The 26,545-nt window shown below is 51.4% G+C and overlaps 1 protein-coding gene and 1 long non-coding RNA gene across 2 annotated transcripts in view; one reads left to right on the forward strand and one right to left on the reverse strand.

Moving 5' to 3' along the window:
* LOC122437075 lies at positions 1 to 26,323 on the forward strand. Its single transcript, XR_006268170.1, has 2 exons — positions 1 to 297; positions 25,272 to 26,323. It is a non-coding gene; the product is annotated as an uncharacterized LOC122437075 (long non-coding RNA).
* The window catches only part of RNF220 (ring finger protein 220), a 227,561-nt gene that overhangs the window by 19,978 nt on the left and 181,038 nt on the right, over positions 1 to 26,545 (reverse strand). The window contains exons 3-5 of the mRNA XM_043461548.1: positions 17,020 to 17,152; positions 7,598 to 7,643; positions 3,967 to 4,068 (exon numbers count right to left, since the gene is read on the reverse strand). Coding sequence (XP_043317483.1) covers positions 3,967 to 4,068; positions 7,598 to 7,643; positions 17,020 to 17,152 — 281 coding nt within the window. The remainder of the gene's footprint in view (positions 1 to 3,966; positions 4,069 to 7,597; positions 7,644 to 17,019; positions 17,153 to 26,545) is intronic.

A 26,545-nucleotide genomic window follows, 5' to 3' on the forward strand; every position in this document is an offset into this window, starting at 1 on the left:
CTCCCGCGTCGCAACCCCTTTCCTGGGGAGGTGGCGTAGGACTTCCTGATCGCCGCGGGCCATGCCACCGCAAGTCCCAACAGTCCAGCTCCCAGTCCCTAGCATTTCAGCAATCTGGACACTAGAGGATTCCAAACATTTCAGCTGTTTTCTGGACAACCCCTGGAGCTGCCACTGGTAACGCACACCCACGAGCTGGAACCCAGCATCCCTCAAACAAGTGCTTTCCTCCAGGACTCTCAGTTCCTAACGGGATACCACCATCCACTCTGGTGTGCCCACACCAGAAACTTAAAAGTGAGTCGTCCTTGATCCCACCCTCCTTCAGTTTCTCGCGCTCAATTCTGCTCTCATCTCAGAGTCTACCTTTCAAGGTCTTTTAAACCTTCTCATCTCCACCTCTGTGTATCTCCTACTTATCCTTCTAGATCTGTTTGAAAAATATAATTTCTTCTCTACTTCAATCTCTACCCTCGGTATGGCTTGTACAGATTTTTATCAGACCACTCCAGGGACAGGACCTTGTGTGAGTCATGAGTGAACCCAGAACTCTGGCACAGCGCTTGGCATAGGCAAGACCTCCCTGTGTGTTTCTTCAGTCGCTATACCTATCTTGGATTTACTGCTGTAGTTCATAATCTTACTGAGCTCTCTAAATTTGCAGCTGTCTCCCATCTGGCCTTCTGATCTCCAGCTTTTTTCTCTGTACCCCATCTTTCACACTACATGCAGTGTGATCTTCCTATCGTGCAAAGTTGACCCTCTTTCCTTCTTCCCCTTTAAATCTTTAAGTGGTTCTCCACTGAGATGATCTGCATACAGGTCATCTCTGATCTGCTCTGCCTGCTTCTCCAGACTCCTCTTCCACCATTCCTGCTCTCTTCTTTTGCCTTCCTGACACTCAGCTTTGCAGAGCTACCTGTAGCTCTTTGAGCACTCCATACTCTGCATTCTGGGCTAGATTATTCTCCATGCACCCTCATTCCCTGCCTGGTTAACTATTGTTCATCCTACAGGACTCTGGGTGGGAAGACTTCACATTTCCCCCAATGTTGGGTTAGTTGCTTCTTCTTTAGTTTTCACAGTCCCTTGGCTTCCCTTTGAATTTGGATGTTTTGATTATTTGGACCTGTCCCTTCTCCCTGGGAGCTCATCTCCATGCAGTCACACAGCACAGGGTCTGGCATGCAGAAGAAATCCGTGGGAAGGAGAGGAGGATGTTTATGAGGGAAGTTCTGAGCCCAACTGGAGGGCTGGGAAGCAATCTAGAATTCAGGGCCAGACAGACTCAACCTGACTTGGTTCTTCACATATATGTGTGCTTAGAAAAGTCACTTCTCTCTAGGCCCGTTTCCTTAGCAATAAATTGGGGCAACGAATCCTAGTTTGCACAGTTGCTATGAGGGTAAAGTGAGGTAATGGTTAAAGGGTTAGGTAACCCAGCAGGGGCTAAGTAAATGGGAATCCAAAACAGAAACCAGTACCCTCTGATTTCAAAGCCAAGTTTGATGATTTTTTTAAACAACATAATTGAGCAACTACTACATGCCAGGCATTGTGTATAGATCAGGGAATTCGAGCTTCACCTTCTACCAGTTCCCCTTGTGTGTTACATTCTAACAAAACTGAGCTGCTGGTGGGTCCCCAGATACATCATTCTGTGTTACACCTCTGTGTTGCCTTGGTCGGGAATATCCTTTCTTTCTCGTTCACCAAAGTAAACTCCTGTTCTGTTCAGTCATTACCTCCTCTGTGAATCTTACTCTGATTTTTCTTTTTCCACTGTGCTGTCCTAGAAACTTATTTACACTCTCATCATAGCATTTAAAGCACTTAGAAATTATCTATCCGCAACCCCTTGAAGGCAAGGACACTGGGCTGAGCATGAGTACTAGATAAATGATTGAGTAAAGTCAGGGAGTAAAGAACGATAAGATGTTTTTGCCTTAGAGAGCCCCCTCCCCCAATCTAATGAAAGAGTGAGTCTCATCATGATAGATAAAGTATGTTCACAATTCTTCACAGTTCCTCCTATCATGAGCTGCATTTCCTCATCCCTTGATTATGTATTATCCCAGTGACTTGCTCTGCCAAGTGATGGGTGAGTTCCAGAGTCTAGGCCTCAAGAGGCCTTGCAGCTTTGGCCTTCGCCCTCTTGGCATGACACTGCCCTGAGACTGCCAAGTAAGGCAGTCAGTCTAACCTACTGGAGGATGACAGACCACATGAAAGAAAATCAAGATCTCTGATCTCCCAGACATGTGGTGAGACCATTTTGGACTTTCCAGCCCAGCTAGTCCTCCAGCTGAATGAGCTTCATGAATGAGGAAAGGTCTAGTCAACCGACAGAATCATGAGAAATCAAAATTGTCTTAAGCCACTAAGTTTGGGGATGGCTTGTTACATAATTGTGGATAAAGGAAACATTAAATGGGTGATCACAGTATAGGATGATCAGAGCAATGACAGGGACATGCAGGGGTCATGAGAAGAGAATGCTAACCCAGAAAGGCTTCCTAGAGCAGAGGAGATTGGGGCAGTTTGTTGAAGAATAAATACAAATTTGTTGGGTTTGGGTAAAATAATCCCATTAAAAACAGCATGTGTAAAAACACAGAGGCAAGAAAGGAATGGCACAGCCAAGGAGTGGTTAGCATTAATCTGGTGAGCAGAGACCACAGGATTCACAGAAGGCAGTATTAGGAATGGAAGCTGGAAATACAGGTTGAATCTAAATCACGGAGGCCTTGGTGCCATTCCTTAGCACACCTAGCCTGTGCCTAGCATGCCATGTCTGTGCCTGATGGTTACTCTCCCTGGCTCAGCAAATAGTGGGGCTGATGCTGTGACTGAAGTAGAGAGAAGAGCCTCCAAAGGCAGGACTCTGGGAGTAGAATTCTCTGGGATGGAGCCTTATCTCCCTATCCCAGAATTCCTTCAAGTTGGGTCATTGCTCCATCTCGAAGCAGGATTGTCTAGGTGAGGATTGACTGCCTTTCTCAAACTAGGGCTCACAAGGGTAGGGATCTCTCCCCAGAGCTGAAACACTGGGCTCTGTACTTTGAGTAGCATACAGAAGCATTGAGCAGAGGAGGTGCCAGGGGAAGCTGGTGTACAGTCTGCACGCGGTATTTCACTCGTCAAGCTCTGCACCCTGATGCCAGGCTGTGTCAGTGGGGAGGAAGAGGCACCCAGAGAGAAGACCTCAAATGCCAGGAAAGGCTTCCTGAGTGCCAGAAGTGACCCTGGTTCCCTGCCCCAGATGACAGGTCCCTGCCGCCTTGTCTGTCTGCATTAGTCAGGGCTGCGTTTCCCTTTTCACATCACGGCTCCCTGAGAAGCCCCACTGCCATTTAGGCACATGTTCCTTGGAGCAGGCCCTGTGTTATACCCTCTGACTGGGGCTTCTGCAGGTGGGGCTCTGTCTCTTCTCAGACACAAGCTTCTCGGGAAGCCCTTTCTCCTTTCCTCCACAAAGAAGGTCTGGATAAGCTGGGATGTTCCCCTTAAGTCCCCTCCTGCTTTGCTGCTTGAGGATTGTATGGTTATTCCTATCCTGTTTGCCCAAGGTGCTCACAGGCAGTGTTCCACCCCCGCTATGGTCTGGCAGAATTGATGGCTCTTTGCTCAGGGGATTCTGGTTTTGAAGTGTGAAGTCTTTAGGTGATGCTGGGCCACATCCCTGGGTCCTTGATGACACTGAACCCTAGAGGGCAGATGGCTGGGATGCTTCAGAAGAGCCCACCCAGGCCCAGATGACCTTGGCATCTCTCCCTAAAGTCCGTCTATGTAAGGCACGTTCCATGTGCCTTCTGGTTCACTTAGGGTCACTAGATACAGGGGGAGCCACAGTTCAGTCCTTCACCACCCGCCCCCCCCCCCCCGGCCCGTCTTCCAGGGATAGGAGGAGTTAACTGCGGGTTAACTCCAAAGGACTCATCCAAGTGCCCAGCCCCCCCTGCTCACCTGGTATCTGTCTGAGTGGTGCAGGTCGTCGGTGGCTGATGAGTGTGGTGATGCCGTTGGAGACTCTCCTTCCCTCTTGATGGAAGCAGACAGCAAGAGGGACTGAAAGAAGAAAAAGGACACATGGCCTCAGGCTGAGTGAGACCTACAGTCCATCCCCTAGGGTGTCCGGTCCTATGGAGCTTTTAGGAGAGAGGCAGAGAAAAGGAGGGCAGAGGGGTGGAGGCTACACTTGAGATTCTAAAGGCATGTGGTCAGGCCCCGGAGTCTGGTTGTGGGAGAGGATGGACTGATCCCTGGGATGGGTGGAGGCCCCTGGAGAGGGTCCAGTAGCTCCACCCCAACTAATCTCTGTCCCCGTGGGGCAGGCCTCCCAGGAGGCTGAGGCTGTATAGGCTTTGTTCTCGCGTAGGGAACAGAGACTCTGGGACCCTGAAGGGTTGGGGTCTAGCCGCATCCCTCCCACTCTACTTGCCCCTAATACAGGCTGGTGGCAGCCCCGCTGTGCAGACAGTAAATTAAATAGCATGTATGAGTCTCCTCCGTGCAGCTAGGGATGTGCGCCGGCTCTACTTCTCCCTGCGCTGTGGCGGCGACCCCAGCAAAAACCGCAGCAAAACTAATCCCCCCTGTGTCAATCCCGCACGGCCTTTTCTACATACGCCCGCAGTTTAGATTAATAAACTGTCTGCTTTAAACTGTGCGCGAGGTCCACAATTCTAAATACCACATGGCACGTTCAGCCTGCTCTTGCTGGCTCGTGCCAAGGCCTGTTCAGCTGCAAACGGGGGGCCTGGAGGCCTGAAAGCAATCCATACTTCCCGCACCCCCCCACCTTCTCCATCCTGCACAGCCCTGAGCCGGAAGCATACAATTCCCTCGGAGGCCTCCCCAGCCTAGAAAACCATGCCAAATCGCCAGTGACAGCGCAGAGAAAGCAATCTGGGAAAGATGGAGCAGCCATTTATCCTTCATCTCCGACTGAGCCTTAGGATGTGACCCGCATGCTGTGGCCACGCTGCACATCCTTACGCCTGAGGGCCCTGGGAGGGGAGGGGGCAGCTGCCGGTCTGGCAGGGCTCCCTGACTCGGCCTCAGCCCAGGAGTTGGATCAGGGAGGAGGCCGGGCAGGGCCTGGGGTGGGATTCCCTGCAATTCGGAGCCCCTTTCTCACCCACCCCGGCCCAGTGGGAGGCCTAGTGGGTGCCTCAGCCCCCAGCTCAGAGAAGAGGTGGGCTTTCAGGCAATGTCCTCCTCCTCCTCCGGTCCCAAGGAGGATGCTGAGGAGGGACGACATCGTGGGGCCCCTGCCCCTCCATCAGGAGAAAGCTTGAGCTCGTTTGCTTGCGCGCTCTCTCTCGCTCATTCTCTCTAGGTTAGAAGCCCTGAGAGGCCTCAGAATTACACCTGGGGCAAGCGGAATAAAAAAAGGTCACTGGCGCTTTTTAAACATGGACCAAAAAGCAGTAAAATGTGTTTTGAAAAAAAAAATCCCGGCATTAAATCATGACTTTTTGCCTGGCTCTTCGCCTCATTAAAAGTGGCCTTTTGGAAGGTAAAATTATCATTGTAAGCGATAAGATCTTTAAGAAAATAATTCACGGCTTCTTCACCCTTTAATATGATAGCCGCCACCGGCTAATTTTTTTCTTAATGGCAACGAGGCCATCAATCTTGTCTGAGGCCCCCTCGCCCTCTCCTCCTCCCTCCTTCTCCCTGTCCTCTCAATCTCTTGCTTGAACCTTATACCTCATGCCTTTTCCACCCATGACCTGCTTCCCTAAAGCCCGGGTCAAGGCAGAAGACAGACCCTGAAACCCTCAGCTCTGGGGGCGTGAGCCTATATCTAGAAGTGAGTAAGTGATGGCCATTGCCTCTGAATCTGATTATCAATAATCCAGACGTCGGTGGTTGCAGGAATCCGCACATGTTTAAGATTTCCTGTGTAAGTATTCTGATGGGCTGGGGGTAGGTGAGTGGGTGTGCATCTGTGTATGTGGGGAGCCAAGTATGGATGTGGTCTGTGTCTGTGTTTGTGCTCTGAACACAGGCCTTACTGGGGTCAAGTCCCCAGCCCTGCTAGCTGCGCTTAGGTGTCAGGTCAGTGGTTGTGCCTGACCTGGTGACCTGTCTCCCTTAACCACAGCCATTGAAGACTGCAGGCTGGGCCAGGCTTAGCCAGTGTGACTTCTCCCCCCCTCATCTTTTCCCTTTAGGGCTGGGAGGGCTTTGCTTCCTTGGCCAGGGCCTGCATCTATCCGGGGCTGGGCTAGGTCCCTGCCCCCCGCACCCGCCCCGGTCCACCTTGCTGTGTTGAGTGCATGAAGGTGCAGAGTCCACTCCTTTAGACAGGCCTGCAGGGAGATGGGCCAACCCCCTGGAAATAATATTGTCACTCTGGCTCCTTTTCCCAAAACTGCCCTCTCAGAGGTCACCTGTGCCTATAAGACATCTAAACACGACAGCCTCCTTCTCCAGCCCTCCTGTTTGACATCTGACTACCCCAGATAATTTGGAATTTTTTTCCCTTAGGACCCCAGGACATCATGGTCTCCTGTGCCCCTCCTCACTCATCACTGTTCCTCTTCTGCTCCTTCCCTGGCTCTGGGGCCTTCTCTTGACCCTGCTCCCACAGGAGTCCCAGACTCTCTTCTTGGCTTCTGCTTTAATCTCTCCACACACACTCACTGACTGATTTCATCCATTCTGAGGAATTCCCTGGTGGACCAGTGGTTTGGACTCTGCACTTTCACTGCCAAGGGTGCAGGTTCAGCCCCTGGTTGGGGAACTGAGATCCTACAAGCCCTGTGGCACAGCCAGAAAGTAAGTTTCATCCATTCAGCACTCATTCCTCACTCCCTATAGAAAGGGCTGTGGATTCCTGCCTTTACAAGTCATTGTGAGAATTTGTTAAGACAGGATGCCACCTTACTGAGGGGTCGGGGAAAGAGGACACTCAGTGAATAAGGGTTGTGTCTTCCTCCCCAGGTCCCCACTCCTTCAAAACGTCATCCCCCTTGGGGACGCAGTACCGTCTACCTCTGTGGCCACCTATGAGAGTTCTTGGTTCGAGTCACGCCATCCTGCTGAGGCCTCTGGCCCCTCTTTTGAGCCACTGTCCTTCACTCTTCCTTTCTCCATCTGATGCTTTCAAGCTTCCCTTTCATAGTGTCTGTTCAGAGAGTCAGATGGTCTCAAATGAGCCCCACATCCTCTCTGGCTCCCTGCTGCCCTCAGGACAAAGCACATGCACTCATCCCATGGTCTGGCTTTCTAAGGCCCCGCACCAGCTGTCTTGACCTGCATGTCTGTATTTTTCTTTACCTGCTGCAGCTCACCTTCCTCCTTTTGAGTCTCTCCAGACTTAACAGTGTCTGGGTCCCCCACTCTCCTGGTTCATTCTTGGCTTTGACCCCATCCTGACTGGAAGAGGAGGGAGTCAAATGAGCATACTCCAGCTCCCACTCAGACTGCACGCATGTGCTTGAGTGCACAGGGCAGCCTGAGACCCCAGGCTGACGATCAAACCCTGAAGACAGCTGGGGATCCAAGAAGAGCTTTTTCTCAGGAACCAGTTCTGGGTGGGCCTACGTTAGGATGGGTAGGAAAAAACACACAATTGTCCACCTACCTTGGGGGTGCCTGGAGCCATGGCATCCTTCAGAAGGGAATTCTTGCTGCCAAGAAAGAAGAGAACAGGGTGACCATTCCACTTGCTGCCCAGGGCATGCAAGAGAACAGCAGGAAGACCTCAGGGGGAGAAGACAGCCAGTGTTGCCCGGCTTAGCTCAGCCAAGCCCCACCTAGCCAGCTCAGCCTCCACTGGGGGCCAGGGGCCAGAGTTGGCTCCTGGGCGGGGGTACAGACACGAGGCATGGCAGGCTCTCTTGTGGATCTGAGGGAAGGGGCTTCACCTGCCCCATCCTATCAGCCCTGAGGATTCCGCCTGTCCTACCCCCTCCCCTCCATCCCCTGTCCCCAGCCTGCACTTAGCTCCTATGGGAGTGGGGTGATGGAACTGACATGGCTCTTGTCAGTTCTCCCTCCAACATGCTGCAAACTGCGTTAGGCCAGGAATGATCTCCTCCTGATTCAATTTGTCAGCCCCAGGCCCTCCGGCATCGGGCACGGCAGGCGGGCGGGAGCTGGGCCCTGAAATATGGTGGGTGGCTCAGAGCAGGCAGGGGCTGGGGTGGGGGAGGTGATGGATGGGCTGTGGGGGAGGCGAGGACTGTGTTTAATAACAAAATTGGTATGCAAGGCCACATCCCAGCGCTAAGCATGAGTGATCCAGAGCCACAAAGTATTACAAATCCCCGCTAAACAGATGCTGACAATGGAACAAGACGTATCAAATCAGATCCACTTCAGAAACATTAATATCCCTGTTCCTGTCCCTCCCGCCTTACTGCCCCCCCTCTGTGCTTACCACATCTGTGCTCACACATTCATGCACGTGCTATCACATGCACACAAACACACGCACACACAGGCGCCGGCTGAAACACGGCAGGAGGCAGAAACAGCCCCTTCCCATAGGATTCCCACGCATATACAAGCAGTATAGGTAGAGCACACCCAAGAGATCCATACAGCACAAGACACACACCCAGGGCAGGTACCCAGGGCACACGCAGGCCGTGTGTACACAGGGAACACCCACAGGGAAAGGCATAAACACACCTAATATGGGAGCATAGGCATAGGCAGATCTGGATAAAGTAGAAGTTCTCCATCCAGGGCCATTTTGCCCCCCAGAGGACAGCTGGCAACATTTGGAGACATTTTTGATTGTCACAACTGGGAGGGGGTAGTTTTCTACTGGTATGTAGTGGGTGTAGGGGATTAACCACCCTAGAGGGTACTGGATAGCCCCTCACAACAAGAAACTACCCAGCCCAAATGTTAATAGTGCTGAGGCTGAGAAACCCTGGTGTAAAGGTGGATACGCACAGATCCATTGTCTCTATAATTCTGTCAAGGTGTGGTCACACCGAGGTTCAGACATGCGCTCAGAGGCGCAGGCAGAGTCATGTTCCCAGGGCCGTGTCCTTAAAGACATTCACAACTGTCACCCAGGCCCGGATGAAGAGCTGCTCATGGGCCCACCTTCACACAAGCATGCACAGGTACAGACACCCACGTGTGCCTACACATGCCCAACACTCAGGCACCCACATATGTAGCCATACATGGACACACCCACAGAAGCAGACATGTATATCACAGTGAAGGGGCCAGTAGCCTTGGCAGCAGGCTGAGACTAAGATCTGAGTGTAAAAACAGCTCGGGGTGGGGTGGGGCGGTGTGGGTTTGATTTCTGGTCAGGGAACTAAGATCCTGCATGGCACATTATGTGGCCAAAATATTAAAAACAACAACAAAAAAACAACAGCTGTCTCCCTGTCTGATCACACAGTGGGGGCATCACAGGAAAGGACCACCAGACTGGGTTCCATTCAGTGGCATTTTGTTCATAAATGGTCCCCATGTTCCTGCTCCTGATCAGGGCACAAGGGATACAGAGAGGAAACGGAGCTGCCGTTAAGGAACAACTAGATGTGAGTCTGTTACTTTTATCTTTCCTTCACTCCATCAACAAGTGCTGTTGTTGCCCTGTTACTGGCCCCATTCCTGGACCTACAGTTAGAGAAATGAGGCATCTATCATATGACACTGTTCCCATCAGAACCCTGGACTGAGGTCTGAGTATTTTCTGAGCAGGGTCAGGGTGAAATGGAAGAGGAAAGACTGAACAATTATTGTGTACCCACCACACGTGACAGGCATGGGCTAGGAACTTCAGGGGTGTCAGCTCTTTGATCTTCACAATACCTTTACAGAGTCGACTGGCGGGCTGGGTGACACCTCACTGCTCACACAGCCCAGGCAGGGTTTGGGATTTGCGTTCCTATCTAACAAGGTCCAGAGTGCTGCTTTTCAGTTGGCCCCACTGCCTCGTAAAGACACTCAGGATGGAGGGCTGAGCTCTGAGTTCTTTTACTCTCTCCACTTTGGGGAGGGCCCTGCTGACTCTGAGCTTTCATTTACTCTGCTGGTGAACAGAAATGAAGACATTCAGGGCCAGGATGTCCAGCCTCTCTCCCTTGGCCAGTCCTCTGGATCTTTTCCTGCGGTCCTCTTCACCTTCCCTCCAGTTGGACTGGTCAGACTCCTTCGCTCTCCCCGAGCAAGCACCACCACCCTCCCCCTGCCCCCCGCCCGCCCTGCCTTTCCTCCAACAACCTGATCACCTCCAAGTGTGCTTGCTTTCCCCAGAGAGAGGAGTCTGGCGAGGGGCCCACCTTGGAGAAGAGAGCTCTGAGCCCCGAGCTGCTGGCAGCCAGGCTCCCGCCCAGCCCATCCACTCGGCTCTGCCTTCGTCCCTCCCAGTTTCCACAGCCCGCCCCCAACGATTTCCTCCCTTCTCAGTCACTCGCTGCCTAGTGATCCATGGGTTTTAAATTATAACTGGGACCCAGGAAACGCGTTCCTAAGTACAATATTCATGGGCTGGGCTGACACTTTTAATTAAGGTGATTTACACTGAATTATCCTTGGAAATAAAGAAATGGTGTGCTGCCCGGGAATAAACCATCATCACCAGCCGCCTTTGTAAGTTACACTTCGTTTTAATCTATTTGGGGAATTGTTTATCTAGTTCATTACCCAACCAAACACCGAGGCCAGCCTTAAATAAGGCTTAAGTGGGGGTGGGGGCAACTGCCATCTCCACACCCCGCCTCTCCTCTAGAGTCACCCAACCTCCCTCTGGCTCCTTCCAGCCCCTTTAAAACACTGACTAGACCAGATCTCAGAGTGGCTGAGGAAGCCTCCAGAAAAAGGTCTCTGAGCTCAGGGCCCTCCAAGCCAATTCTCAGTTTCAGCTCTGTGTGATCTCTGAAAGAGTCCCAGGTTCTTTCCCATTTCTGGGTAGAAACTCCTGTCTGAGGGCCACAGAGAAGTTTGGGGACCACTGTCCAACCTGCCTGTGAGCCTCCAGCTTCCATCTATGTTCCTGCCCGTCTGTCTGTCCACATCCACTCCCCACACTGTCACCATCCCAGAGAAAGCTCAGGGCGCCCAGAGCTCTGTCTGCAGTCTCCTCCTTCCCTCAGATACCTGCTTCTCTACCATCGATACCATTCCTGTGAGTCAAGTCAGAAAGCCAAGTCAGTAAGTGCCGCACAAGTAATCAGCTAACTTCTCTTGCTTTGTCCCCCACCAGTCTCTCACCATTCTCTTTCTTCTCTGTTCCCACTGCCACTGCCATTGTCCTAGGTGAGCCTCATCATCTGGCCCCTGGCCCCTGCCTAACTTCCTCACTTGCTCCCTTGCTTCTACCCCCAAATTCTGCTCCATGCCACCTCCAGAGCGATTCTCCTACAGCTCAGCTCTCTGATTGAGCTTCTCCAGCTCACAGATGTTCTAATTCCCCCACGCTAAGGTGACCCTCCGGCACTGAAGGCTCTCCACTATCTGTCCCCAGTCTAACTTTGCTCTTCTTGGTCCAGCTAGCTGAGTCCTGGGGTCAGCTGGAATGCCTGTGCAGGACTGAGGGGGTAAAGAGAGAGGATGAGGTGAGGGAGTGTGTGGGGGCACAGCCTCTGATTTCGAATGTAAAAGTGTTTTGAGAAGTGTGAGTTCTTTGCCAGCAGAAGTTCTGACTCTTCTTCCTGGGTCTGTCTGCCTGTGTGCCTGTGGGGATGAGCATCTGTGGGAAGTGGTTCTTTGAGGGGGTAGGAGTGAGCACATGTATATGTGTTGGAGTGGGGTGGGCGGTTGTGCCTGTATGTTGTCTACATACATTTGTATTGGTGTCTGTGAAAACCGGCCAGCCCTAGTTTGGGACACTCAGTTGTGTCCGACTGTTTGTGACCCCATGGACTATACAGTCCATGGAATTCTCCAGGCCAGAATACTGGACTGGGTAGCCATTACCTTCTCCAGGGGATCTTCCCAACCCAGGGATCGAACCCAGGTCTCCCGCATTGCAGGCGGATTCTCTACCAGCTGAGCCACAGGGAAGTCCAACCAGTGTGAGCCCTTAGGTGTGTCTAAAACAGCGGCATGCTCTGTGGGGGGCATGCTCTGTGCTGTTGGGCAGAAGGGGGCAGAGAGCGCAAACCAGGCCCACCCAGAGGGACCTCTGCGACCGACCCTGCGGGAGGGCGATGGAGGGAAGGGCACCCTGGCAGCAGCATCCACAGACTCAGGAGCTGGCCAGGCTGAGGGAAGGGGGTGGGGGCTGGGGGCAAAGGAGGCAAAGGGAGGGTGAGGGGGGGAGGGGAAAGAAAGGACAGGAGCCGAGAAGGGGACAGAGGGGAGGACTGGACAGCTGGGGAGGCCACAGTGGCTGGGGACGCCCTCACCTGGGTTCTGCCCAGAACACTCAGCGATGCGCACACAGGCTCTGCCCTCCTGCAGGACTCGGTTTCCCCGTCTGTGAAATAACCTGGTCAAAGGCCCCTCTCAGGTCGGAACTGAGGTGGGGAAGAGGAGAGAGGGGCTCTCTGAGCCCTTCCAACCTCCTCTCCTCCCCTCCGGCCTCCCGGAGAGCGGGCAGGGGCGGGGCAAGGGCAGCCAAGGCTGGGGGCCCTCCCCGCCCACCCGGGCGCCACGGCCCTCAGCCCGGAGGGAGCTGACACGCTCCTTGGGAATTTATCACGCACCCAATTACAATGTTAATTGGCAAGTTCCTGAAATCAATTAATTCGCAAATTTTTTCCAATTAAAAATCCAGATAAATCACGAGGGCGGCGGCGGGGAGGTCCAGCCTGCAGTCCGGTGGGCGCAGCGGCCGCAGGGAGGAGGGCGCGAATAGGAGAGGGGAGGGGGCGGCGGGCGCGGCTGCCCTTGAACGCCTTTGCCGGCCGGTCGGACTGTCAGCGCGCCGGGCGCGGCGGGGCCGAGACAGATAAAACCATCGACCCGTCGCCGCCAGCGCTTCGGCTTTATCGATCCGACGGGAATTTCACTTGCTGTGCAGATCCCGCTGTCCGGCTGTCAGACACCGGGTTGAGGAGGGGGGAAACGTACCGGGGGTTAGCGGGTGCTGGGCTGGGCCTGGACGCGAGGGGCACAGACGTGGGGGACGCGTGACCTAACGGTGAGGGGTGGGGCTCCCGTGAGGCTGGGGGCGCGGAGCGGAGAAACGGACCGGGGCCAAAAGGTGTGAACGTAGGGGACCCTCTGAGAGGCTGTGTGGGGCAGGAGGGATTGCCGGAGGGTCACGGGTGGGGGTGGAACACTGATGTGGGCAGAAGTGGATGCGCTGGGCAGTGCGTGGATGGGGCGTCAGGGGCTAGGCTGTGGTGTGGCCCCCAGTGAGGAGGCAGAAAGAGAGCTTGGGCCCCCACTCTCCAGACCTTGCGGGAGACCGGGGCGGGGCGGGGGGTGTCCCTCCATCTCTGCCTCTGGCCTCAGTTTCTGTTGAGAAGTCCTCCACCCAGAAGCACTCCTGCACAGCCAAGGTATGGAACTCAACTGCAGAAGGATGTTGCTTCCCCTCCCTGTTCTAGGCTAGTCCTGGGTGTGTGTTGCTGAGGGGAGGGGGAGTGGTTAAACGTATGGGCTCTCGAGTCAGATTGCTTGGTTTTGACCCTTATCTTTACCACTTTACAGGCTGTGCAACCTTAGAGAAGTCACTTAACCTGCCTGTATCTCAGTTTCCTTGTCTAAAATGGAGTTAATAATTATTACCTACCCCAGTGGTAGCCCTTCCCAGGTGGTGCAGTAAAGAATCTGCCTGCCAATGCAGGAGACGCAAGAGATGCAGGTTTGATCCCTGGGTCCGGAAGATCCCCTGGAGTAGGAAATGGCAATCTGCTCCAGTACTTCTGCCTGGGAAAATTCCGTGGACAGAGGAGCCTGGTGGACTACAGTCCATGGGGTCGCAAAAAGTGGGACAGGACTGAAGCAACTTAGCACACACACACACACACACACACACACACACACACACGTGGTTGTTGTGAAGATTGAATAAATTAGTATAAAGTTCTTGGCACACAGCATTCAACAAGACTATTATTATCATCATTAGTACAGTCTCCGGTGGTAGTTTTCAGTATGCCCACAAATTCTTTGGTACTCTTCCCTTCAAAGCTTCCTTAGTGGCTCAGCTGGTAAAAATCTGCTAGCAACGAAGGACACCTGGGTTCGATCCCTGGGTTGGGAAGATCCCCTGGAGAATGGAATGCTACCCACTCCAGTATTGTGGCCTGGAGAATCCCATGGACTGTATAGTCTGTGGGATCACAAAGAGTCAGACATGACTGAGAACTTTCACTTTACTTCCCTTCAAGAGGTACAGCTTATAGTGTTTAATTCTCCTCTGTGGAGTGTGGGCTGTACTTGCTGACCTGCTTCTAGTGAGTAGAATAAAATATATTAGAAGCCATAGTGTATGACTTCCCAGACTAGATCGTAAAAGGCATTGTGGCTTCCTCTCTAGCCTTTCTCTTGTATCACTTCCTCTGTGGGAAGTCAACTGCCATGTCTTAGGGAAACTCTAGTAACCCTATAGAGAGACCTGCATGTTGAGGAACTGAGGCCTCCTGCCAACAGCTTGCGAGTGAACCATCCTGGGAAGGGGTCCTGCAGCCCCAGTCGAACCTTCAGACATCCTGGCTCCAGAAACTGTGCAGTACTAAGTGTTTGCTATTTTTAAGCCATGATGTTTGGGGAGAATTTGTAACAGCAATAGATAAGTAGTGTTTTGGCCTTCAAAATTCAGCCCAGGCCTCACCTCCCTCAGGAGGCCTTCTCTGCTCTGTGCTGGGTTCAGTACCTTCTTGTTTCTCCCACAGCTCCTGTTCGTCCCATAGAGCAGTCTCTGTCCCTCAAGGTTGCTAATGCCTGGCTCTCCTTACTCCTATTATGAGCTCCTGAGGGTGGGACCATTTCTTTCTTTTTTTTAATTGAAGTATAGTTGATTTGCAATGTTGTGCCAATACACACTGAAGAAGGAAATGGCACCCCACTCCAGTACTCTTGCCTGGAAAATCCCATGGACGGAGGAGCCTGGTAGGCTGCAGTCCATGGGGTCGCACAGAGTCGGACACGACTGAGCGACTTCACTTTCACTTTCCACTTTCATGCACTGGAGAAGGAAATGGCAACCCACTCCAGTGTTCTTGCCTGGAGAATCCCAGGGACGGGGGAGCCTAGTGGGCTGCCGTCTGTGGGGACGCATAGAGTCGGACATGACTGAAGTGACTTAGCAGCAGCAGCCAATACACATTGTACACAATATAGTCTACTGTACAGCACAGTGACTCAGTTATATATGTATATATATATATATACTTTTTTTTAAGTTTTCTTTTCCATTCTGATTTACCCCAGGAGATTGACTATAGTTCCCTGTGTGATACAGTAGGACCTTGTTGTTTATCCATTCTAAATGAAAGAAGTAGTTTGCATCTACCAACCCCAAATCCCTAGTCCATCCCTTTCCCTCCCTCCTCCTTGGCAACCACAAGTCTGTTCTCTATGTCTGTGAGTCTGTTTCTGTTTTGTGGATAAGTTCATTTGTTCCATATTGTAGATTCCACATATAGGGGACATCATATGGTATTTATCTTTCTCTTTCTAACTTACTTCACTTAGTAGGATAATCTCTGGTTGCCTCTGTATTGCTGCAAATGGCATTATTTTGTTCCTTTTTATGACTCAGTAGCATTCCATTGTGTATATGTACCACCTCTTCTTTATTCATCTGTCGATGGACATGTAGGTTGTTTCCATGGTTTGCCTGTTGTGAATAGTGATGCTATGAACATAGGGGTGCATGTATCTTTTTGAATTATAGTTTTGTCTGGGTATATGCCCAAGAGTGGCATTGCTGGATCATATGGTAATCCTATATTTAGTTTTCTGAGGAATTTCCATACTGCTCTCCAAAGTGGCTACACCAACTTACATGGGACGATTTCTGGTTCACCTTTGGGTCCCTGCACCCTACATGGGGGGTTAGGTAAGAAGGTAGAGGAAGGAGGCTCAGTCAAGTCTGCTGACTTGAACTGACCCAGGTTTGGGGACTGGGAATCGTGGGGCAGGCTGTTCCCAGTGGCTGACCGTATTTCCCAGAATGGCTAGAGCCCACATGCTCTTCTGTAAGAGGAGCTTGCCCCTTCTCCATCAAAAGGTGGGGTACATGTCCCTGCCTCTAAAATCTGGGTAGGTTAACACTGCCAGGAGAGTAGAGCAGAAGTGATGTTAAGTGATTTCTGAGGTTAGGTTAATAAAAGGTGATCTAGCTTCGATGTCATTGGCTGGAACATTTTGCTTTCGTGCTTTCAGCTGCCACACTGTGAGCTATCATGCTCACAGGACCCAAGGAGCAGCCATGTGTAGGTGCTTTGGTTACAGCCCCAGCTGAGGTCCCTGCTGACGGCCAACATCAACCACCAGACGTGTGAATGAAGGAGCCAGGTGATCCCAGCTCCCAGCCACCAAGCCTTCCTAGCTGGGGCCCCAGACAGGGTGAAGCAGACACAAGCCACCCCCTCTGTGTTCTGTCTGAATTCCTGACCCCCCACAGAGTCCATGAGCATCATGAAGCGGTTGCTTTAAACCCCTAAGCTTTGGGGCAATTTGTTCCTCTGCTCCCTTTGACAACCTTGGCCTTTCTGTGAGGAGGCTCCACCGGGTCCTTCAGGCAGGGACAAGGAGGAGGGGGTGGAGCAAGGGGGACATGCCTGAGCATGTTCTCAAGGTTGTCACCTTTCACACCTTGAGATTCGTAGGGAAGGTGGATGGCACCCCCAGGCTGCACTTCTCAGGGAGCTGCCAGTCCCAGTCCCTGCTTCTATTACCCTGCTCTGAGGCTCCTCCCCTTTCCAGGTCCTCTTGTGCCTTTTTGAGACTTGGGGCTCACTCTCCTCACATCTCCAGAAACAGAGCGAGCAGAGAAAGGCAGCACCATTCAGCTGGAGGAGCTTGAGGATTGAAAGCCAGGTGGAGAATGGCAGCAGGGTCTTGCCGCCTGTGAGAGGCTGGGACCTGGTAGCCAGAACCCTGAGAGGAGGCCTCTGGCAGGTGGCTTACCTGGCGGGCAGCTGGGCCAGCTGCTCTAGTTCTTGCTCCATATGCTCCTGTAGCTCGCTGGGCCTCAGCAGGACCTGACAGATGGGGCAAATAGGGGCCTGGCTGTCAAACAGTGCTGCTGCCTTTTTCTTACCTGGTGAGGGAAGAAGAAGAGACAGACATATAAGCTGGGCTATATGTGGAGAGAAACGCCATGTCCCAGTCCTCCAACCCAAGCCTCTGCTGCCTCCTAGGGCTTCTTGGCCCGGAGGAAGGGTGAGCCTGAGGGTCTCAGAGCCCATGAACATTATTCCACTTTGCAGCTCCAGAGGCTGTGGCCGTGCACAGCACCTCCTCAGCCAGCTGCCCCTCTCGGAAATCTGTCAGGACGCAATCAATGCTCTGTGCAATCAAACCTTGATCACTTCATTTCACACGTTAGTGAAGCAGGTCTTGGTTTAATCACAGCATCAGCCAGAATATCCAACGCCCCCTCTGTCACTCCTTTCCTCTCAGCTTTCACACTTTCCAAAGCGGGAGAAGAAAGAAAAGAGGGAGAAAAGGGATCGTTTTCCTGCAGTCATTCAACAAACATTGTCTGATGTCTGTGCTGAACCAGGCCTAGTGCACAGCAGTGGGGACACAGAATGTAACCAGATCTAGTCCCTGCCCTGAGGTACTCAGTCGAATGAGAAAGACCGAAAAGGACCAGGGTGACTGCCAGGGTAGCATTCTCTCCCAGCCCCTCAGTTTTCCCCATGCTCCTTTCCATGGCCTCTCCTCTCCTCTCTCTGCCTGTGGGACCATCTTGTGTATTCTTATTGGCTCTCACTCCCAACCTGTGCCCTGCCGACATCCGTTTCTCTGCCCCAGATCCCTCCCATTTCTCCAGACCCCTATAGCCAAACACTTAATGGACATCAATGCCTGAATGTCCTATAAGAATCTCAAACTCAACCATCTAGAATCGAGTACTTGGACTTCGTTGGCAGTCTAGTGGTTAAGAATCCACCTGCCAATGCAGGGGACACAGGTTTGATCCCTGATCTGGAAAGATCCCACATGCTGGGGAGCAACCAAGTCCGTGTACCACAACTACTGAGCCCATGTGCTCTAGAGCCCAGCTCTGCAACAAGAGAAGCCACCGCAGTGAGAAGCCTGTGCACAACAAGAGAGTAGCCCCTGCTTCCCACAAGAGAAAGACCATGTGTGACAACAAAGACCCAGTGCTCTTCTCAGTGAAAGACGCTTGCACTCACTTGGTCACCTAAGCCAGCAACCATCACTTTGCCCTCAGCCCCTTCCTTGCTTTATGCCCCCTCCCACATTCATTTAACCACCAAGTCCTGTCCATTCTACTTCAGTATTCCTGGAATTTACATTCTCCCAGTTCAGGTCTCATTCCTCACCCGGATAACCTCACTGGCTGCTGTGAGTCTAACAGATTCTGAGCTCTTCCCCTCCAAAATGCCTTTCAAATTGTGTACCCCCAATACACAAGCATACGTGGATCTAGCACTGGCTATGCTGACTTGGGGGCCTCCTGGGAGCCTAAACTCTGTCCCTGATGGTAACCAGAGCACACTCTGCTAGGAAGGGGCCTGAAGTTTGCCTAGTGCACTTCTTGGGATTCCTAAACTCCCACCCTTGCCACTCTCCCCAGCCAATGATCCCCTAGGCTTTGCTTATAGACACGGGGTTGAGGAGCTCTATTCATCTAGAAACATCCCTGACTATCCATGTAAACTCTGATTGTAGGAAGGAATATTTTTTTAGCTTAAGGTCAGATCTTTCTCCCTGCTTTTTCTTTCTTCTGGTGCTTGGAGAGGGTCAAAATCAGCTTTTAGAGAGATAAAGCCCACGCCAGTGATGACTAAGATGGTTGACTGGGTAGGGTTGCTAGATTAAATACAAAATGCCCAGTTGAATTTCACATAAACATTATTTTTAGTGTAAGTTCTCCATGGCAAAGGGGGAAACTTATACTAAAAATAATATTAATTGTTTATGTGAAATTCAACTGGGCATCTTGTAGCTTCCCTGATAGCTCAGTTGGTAAAGAATCCACCTGCAATGCAGGAGACCCTGGTTCGATTCCTGGGTTGGGAAGATCTGATGGAAAAGGGATAGGCTACCCACTCCAGTATTCTTGGGCTTCCCTTGTGGTTTAGCTGGTAAAGAATCCACCTGCGATGCAGGAGACCTGGGTTTGATCCCTGGGTTGGGAAGATCCCTTGGAGAAGGGAAAGGCTACCCAGTCCAGTTTCTGGCCTGGAGAACTCCATGGACTATATAGTCCATGGGGTCACAAGGAGTTGGACACGATAGAGCGACTTTCACTTTGACTTTAGTATAATTATGTCTCAACTATTGCACAGGATATACTTATGTTAAAAGTTATTCATTGTTTTTCTGGAATTCAGATTTACCTGAATGTCTTATATTTTTATTTGCTAGTTCTAGCAACCCTATGTCTGAGGGAGTTCCCCATTCAGGCTGAACACAAGAACCTATCTCCCTTTGACACAATATAATAGCTCTCCTGGATGCCCAGACTAGATCAACTGAGAACTCAGAGGAGGGAGTGATTCATCCCAGGTATGTGTTTTGAGGAGTGGAAAAAGAGAAGGCTTAACCAAAGAAACAAAATTTAAGATGTGCCTTAGAAGAATTCCAGGCAGAGAATGGGAGCAAAGGAATGAATGAATGAATGAATGATTAAGTTGTGAGCTTCTTGTGGGCGGGACCATTTCTTAGTCATCTTTTAATCTGTAGACAATTGAAAAAAGACCTGGCATAGATTAGATTCTCAGTGATGAAACAAAATAGTGGAGAAGATGAAGGGAAGGAGGAGAGGTAGAAATGAAGAGCTGATTGTCCCAGAAGCCAGATGACCTTTGCAGAACTGGGATGTCTGCTCTAGAGGCTTTGTGTGTGGCAGGGTCAGGTAAGGGTGGCTATAGTCAGTGTGGCTAGGTCTCTGAGGAGGGGAAGGGGTCTACTGATCATATGCCCTGGTAGCTGTGCCCCAGATGTTCAGGGGATAGCTGAAAGACAGCTCTGAGTAAAAGAAGCAGATGTGGCCCTAGTCTAGGAGTGAAGAGGTGAGGATTCTAGACTCATTCTATAATAATCTTCATTCAGCCAGAGAATCTCAGAGGTGAGTGAGACCCTAGAAATTCGGCAAGCCACTATCTTTATTTTACAGATGGGGAAACTGAGGCTCAGAACTGGGCAGGGACCCCTGTACTTCACTTGTGATCTCATTGCTTCATTTACTTATTCATTCATCAAATATTTATCAAACAATTATTCTATGTCATGTATTATTCTAGGAGAAATGGGCTCAGAGATAAAGAAAACACAGTCTTGGCCTTAAGAAGTTCACAAACCAGCGAGAAAACTGGAAAAGAAAGTCAGTGACTGCAGTCAGTGCAGCCTTAGTCAGGGCTGAGGGAGGCAGGAATGGGTGCTTGTGGTGGTGGTGATGGGGGGAGCAGGAAGGGGCCAGAGGAGGGTGGTAATGCTTGCTGGTGGGCATGGAGGATGACTAAGGGACAATTGACAAGGCTGTTGAAATCGAGCATTGAGGTAGGGGCTGGGACAGAGGGGGAAATGGTGAGAGACAAGAATAGAGAAAGGTTAGGATCTAGGGCACGAGGTCAGAGTTGAGGTGGAAATATCAGGGTTTCAGCCCCCTCCGCCTGGGGACCATGTATGGGTCTTAGGACTGCCAGAGCCCCAGTTCGTCCCTGTCCACCTGGGAGCAGGCATCAGCACTCCCATATACCTGTGCTCAGTTCGTCTGCTTTCCTGCCACAGGGATCTTCTACTTTTCCGAGCTTGGCCTCAGTTTCCCTGTTGGGACAATGGGTCCTCTTCCTGGCTTCCAACTTCAGGAAGAGCAGTCACAGGGATCAGCCCGGGGACCCCGCAGCCTATGGCCTGCATCCCATCTCCATGTTCTCAGGGGGTGTCAGCATGGCAGGTGTCAGCATGGCCGTGGGCCCCCTGCTTCCCCTCCCCCGCTGTGTTCCCTATAATTTTATATTGAGACCTGTGGTCATGACGTGGGTTTTACTGCACTAACGACATGGCCTGCCCAGGTTTAATGACAAAATCCATACTCTGGCCCTGGGCCTGCTCCTCGTTTGCATAATTCCCAGAATACAGCTCCCTGAAGCTTTTGACCTGGGCCATTACAGTGGCCATAAAACGGGCCATAAAACCGCTGGGGATGGCCCAGAGGAGGGGGCTGTGGTCCTTTGGGGGTGGGAAGGCACTCTTCAACCCCTTACTCTTCCGAGGCATCCTCGGACTCTCCTTCCACAATTCCCAGAATCTGGGAAGTCCCTCTCAGACTGGAGAGGCCTCCAGAAATCCTTAGTCCAGCTGCCCGTCTGATGCAGGAATCCCTTCTCCAACACCGCTGCCAGCATCGCAGGTAGGCAGACCAGCCCAGCAGGGGCAGGCTGTCAGAAAGCATCTTCTCCTTGAGCATTCTTCACTCCAGCCCGTGGCCCCCTACCCCTGAACCCACCAAAGCTCTCCGCCACAGGTGGGTCCAGGTCAGACGCGCCTAGGTTGAATCCCCTTCGGTCTTCAGGAAGCCTAGCTCCCTAGGGAGGTCAGGAGCCAGGCTGAGCAGCATCGTGGGGAGACGTGGGCAGCATGAGGGGCTGGGGACAGGGACTGGGACGGGCTGTCAGTGCTAAAGATGATGAATGGGGGAGGTGAGGCGGGAGGCCGGGTGTTATCGGCAGTGGATGGCGGTGCGGGCGCTCGCCGCTTCTGCTAATCCCCGGGCGCTGCCTCAGCCCTCGCACTGATAACGAGGAAATGGGACTGACAACAATTTTTAGCTGAGAGATTCTTCACCAAAATGCCAGGCGGCCGGAGGTCTGACAGCGCCTGATTGAGTGTGTGAGTGTGTCGAGGGGGAGGCGCGCGGGCCCCCTCCCCTCCCATGCAAAGATGGATCGCTCATTCCGCCTCCCGTCCACATTCATTACCGCACCTCCCTCCCGCCACCCCGCAGCCGCCGCCGCCGCCTGCCGTGCCTGCCACCTCCGCTTCTCCACCTGCCACAGGTATTCCCCCAGCAAGAGGAGGAAGGGCCGCAGAGGGGCCTGGCCCTACCCACAGCCTCACACAGGGCATCGCAGGCGCAGGGAGCAGAGAGTCAGGGCTAAGACGGGCTCTGCCTGGAGGCTCCCTAGGGGTGGGACCTCCAGAGAGGGTCCCTTCCCCTTACCGGGGTACCTCCCCACCAGAAAACAGCCAGGCTCCACCAGAAAGTGAACGCCTGCGGTTGTGAGTGGGGACAGACCTGCTGAGGAGCAGGCCGCCAGACAAGTAGCTTTTCCCTGACCTGGGCCAGGCCGGGACCAGTCCAGGCCTCAAGCCTTGGATCAAGGCCTCAGGTACCTGGGGTCCCAGATCAGCCCTCTGCTGCCCCCCTCTGTTGGGAACTGCTGGCCACTGGGAGCAGGCAGCTCAGGGGCTGGGCTGCTACTTCTCTGCCATCTTTCCCATCATCCATGGTGAGGCCTGGTGCAGAACTGGGCCCTAGAGGATGAGGGTCTCATTCAAAGAGAAAGCCCACCCTTCCCCAATCACTAACTCACGTCCCACCCTGCAACTCCCCACCCTGCGATTGCCTCTCCAGCTTGGTCCATTTGGTTTTGTCCCAGTTCTGTTGGCTGTGGGCTCCAATCTTTCCTCTCTGCTTGTTTAAGGAGCAAACCCCAACCTCATCATCTTTTCTCCACAGACCACAAAAGGCAGAGTTTGACTGCCTGGTGTCTGATTTAAGAATGGGGAGGGTTAAAATGAGGGGGAGACTAACTCTAATGATATGTGGCAAGAGAGGCTGGAACTTTCTGAAGTACCTATGTGGGGCTTCCCCGGTAGTCCCGTGGTTAGGAACCTGCCTTCCAATGCAGGGGATGTGGGTTCAATCCCTTGTGGGGGAACTAAGATCTCACATACCTTGGGGCAATGAAGCCTGCCAGCCAGAACTACAGAACCCACACGCTGCCGCGAAGGATCGGTGTGTGCCACAACTAAGACGTGACACAGCCAAATAAATAAATAATAAAAAGAGTACGTGTGTGTATACACATGTGTTTGTATATACACACATGTGTGACCTGCCCTTCCCCTCTTGCAGTCCCAGTAGAAGAGCTTCCACTTCCCAATGACCAAGAGTCTTTGAGCAGGATTGCCACTAGCTGTGAGACCTTGGGCAAATCACATAACACTTCTGAGTTTGAGATTCTTCTTGAAACAAGGATGATAATAATTTACTCAGCACCTTTGTGAGGTTCTAGTTAAATCAGGGCTGTATGCAAGAGATGAGTCACCATTATCTAGTAAGACCCTGGCACAGTTTTGCTGTTTGTGTCTGTGTCTACCGCATCCTGACACCAGATTGGCCTTGCTCTATATTCAGCCTTCTTCCCTGCTGTGATCAAGATTGTGTACCACTCAGTAGGCACCTTGGGCCTTTCAGCTTCTATGGAGCTACTTTTCTTCATATCCATCCATACCCACATTCTATTTACTTGTTTGTTTGTCAATATGACCATTCATCCTTTATCCATTATCTGCCCACTAATAATAATAACTGTTTATGGAGGGTTACTATATGTTAGGCTACAGGTTAATGCTGCATCTATTTTATTTCATTTAATCTTTACAACAATCCTGTGAGGTAGGTATAATCTATTTGTATTATATTGATGAGGAAAATGGAGCTTAGAACAATGAAATGACAGAGCTGGAAGGTTCAGAGCAGAGATTTAAATCTAGATCTGTCTGACTTCAAAGCCAGTGCTCTTAACCACTGCACAATACCTGGCTACCTACCTACCTAGCCTATGACCTAGGTAATGATTCAGTAAACACTGACAAATGTCAACTGAATACCAAGATGTGTCTGCTACAGTATGGATGCCATGCAATAATGAACATACACTCTCTGCCCTCAAGGAGGTTAGGCACTAATTGTGGATAGAGACATTCAACAAATATCCCCAGCATGGTCTTAGAACAAGGGAAGTACATGGAACTATGGGAGTAGACTATCTTGCCTGGGAGGTAAAACAAGTGATTTTTAAGCAAAGCCTTGAAGGATGAGTGGGAACCAGTTCAAGCAATGATAGTGGAGGAGTAGTGTTCTATAGTACATAGAAAACAGCATGTTTGAAGGTAGAGGGATAAAGCCTAAGTGAAGAACTGAAAAAGGTTCAATGTGGCTGGAGCAGAGAGCGAGGGGAAGAGTACTGAGAGCTGATGATAGGCCAGATCCTAGAGGACTTTCCACTGTATTAAGGATTTTGGCTTATTATTATTTTTTAACATACAGTGAGAAGTCACTGAAGAGTTTTAAGTAGGGGAGTGATATCTCAGACTTTCATCTTAAAAAGATCATTCTAACTGCAAATCAGAGAAAGGTCTAAGGGGATAAGAGCAAGGGCAGGAAGGTCATCTAGGGGGTTATCTCACTAACTGAGGTGAGACATGTTGGTGACCTGTTCTAGCGAGATGCTGTGGATGACAATGAGATGAACAGAAGCAGGTGGACTGGACATGGGGGTTCAAGGACAGAGAGGAGTCAAGGATGGCTCCAAGCTGTCTGACTTGAACACCTGCTAGGTGGCAGACCATTTACTGACTTGTGGAACACGAGGAAGGGCAGCAGGCTTGATAAGGAAGAAAATGATGAGCTCTGTTTTGGATGAACTTAGTTTGAGGAACAGTTAAGACATACCCCATGAAAATGCTCAGTAGGCAGTATATGTGAGCCAGAGCTAGAAGGATAGAACTGGAAATGCTGATATGTAGATAAGGACTGAAATTCACCAGCACTGCATCCTCTGTGCCCTGAACAATGTCTTGCACATGGTAAATACTCCACAAAAGTTTTAAGAGTAGGTGAGATCACCTAGGGCGAGAGGGCACAGGAAGAAGAGGCTGGAACAGAATGCTGAGGAACTCCAACAGGTGGAGGAAGTTTTAATCACTGAAGACTAAGAACAGCCAAGAGGAGGATGAAAACACGGTGATGTCATCCAAGGCAAGAAGGGGAGGGTTTCAAGGAGCGGGGAGCATTGTCCATAGGGTTGCATGCTGCTGAGAGGTTAAGAACACAAGGCATGCAAAGTGTCCCTTCCACCCGAGTCCACAGTACAACCATCTACCCCACCTCATCCAGACAAGCCACCACTCTCCCCTCTCACTCATCTGCCTCCTCCTTCTCTTCTCTCCAGAAAACCGTGATTGGTGCCTCTCCTGAGCGTGGGACAGGAAGAGTTAACCTGCTGACAGACGGCATTTTTTACCTTCAGTCAATATGAACAAGGCCCCAAGACTATGATTCCAAACATCTGGATTTCATCAATATGTGATCTGTCATCGTATATTGGCATTCCCCAGTCCCCGCGCCAGAGCAATGCGGCTGGTTTTATTAATACGTCAAATACATTATCCGTGTAATACACTTGTCTGGCTGGGGCCTCCCGCTGGGGCGGGGCGGCGGATTTGAATGTATGATGAATCAGTTTGCATTACATGTTCGTAAGTCATCATTTGTCAGGATTAATAGGCATCCCTGGTCGAGGGGGTGGGGGTGGGGCGGGCAGAGGAGAGACGTGTATTTAGCTATGGCCCATCCTTATCTGCCAGTGCCCAGGGATGCCCTGAAAACCGCTCTGCACCCTTCTGCCCAGACCCCAGGGCAGGTGGCTGGTGGTCTGGTGATATTTTTTAACAGTTCCAGAATCACTTGGAAGCAAAGAGCCCTATTTGTCTCTGCTTTGGGCTTGCCATGCAACCAAAAAGGGTATGGCAGGGACTGTTTGCACGGACTGGCTAACTCTTGCTCATCCTTTAAGACTCTGAATTCTTTCTTTCCTGACTCCTCCAGACTGCACCAGGTGCCTCCTCTGTGTTCCCATAGTTTCCTGTGCTACCTCTGGTCACACCGTGTTACAGTTGCTTATCATGTGTCTGTCACTCTCTTTAGACTGTAAATTTCTTGTGGGCAGGGAATAACTTGTTTATTGCTATAGTCCCAGAAGATCCCCTGGAAAAGGGAATGGCAACCCACTTCAGTATTCTTGCCTGGAGAATCCCATGGACAGTGGAACCTGGAGGACTACAGTCCATGGGGTTGCAAAGAGTCAGACACAACTGAGTGACACTTTGAACTTTCAGTATCTTGCAGGGGGCATGACCCAAAGTAAGAGGATATTAGTAGTGTAAGTAGAAACAAATACATATTCCTTGAATGAATGAATAAATGATTGTTGACCTTGCTAAACCCCCAGAAGACGTGGATGTTAGCTGGGAGATGTTGTGGACGTTTTATCTGGTTCCTTGCCTCTACCTTGCCCCTGGTCTGATCATCTATCTACTGTATATGATCTTCACTTGCTCCTCTTCCTGCCATAGGGAAGACTCCCTCACAGCACCAGGTTGCATACAGGTGACATATAAACTCAGGATCCACAGGGTTGATATGTTCATGCCCACATGCGTTTGC

This window comes from Cervus canadensis, chromosome 2 (assembly GCF_019320065.1).
Source record: "Cervus canadensis isolate Bull #8, Minnesota chromosome 2, ASM1932006v1, whole genome shotgun sequence".
Taxonomy (NCBI): domain Eukaryota; kingdom Metazoa; phylum Chordata; class Mammalia; order Artiodactyla; family Cervidae; genus Cervus; species Cervus canadensis.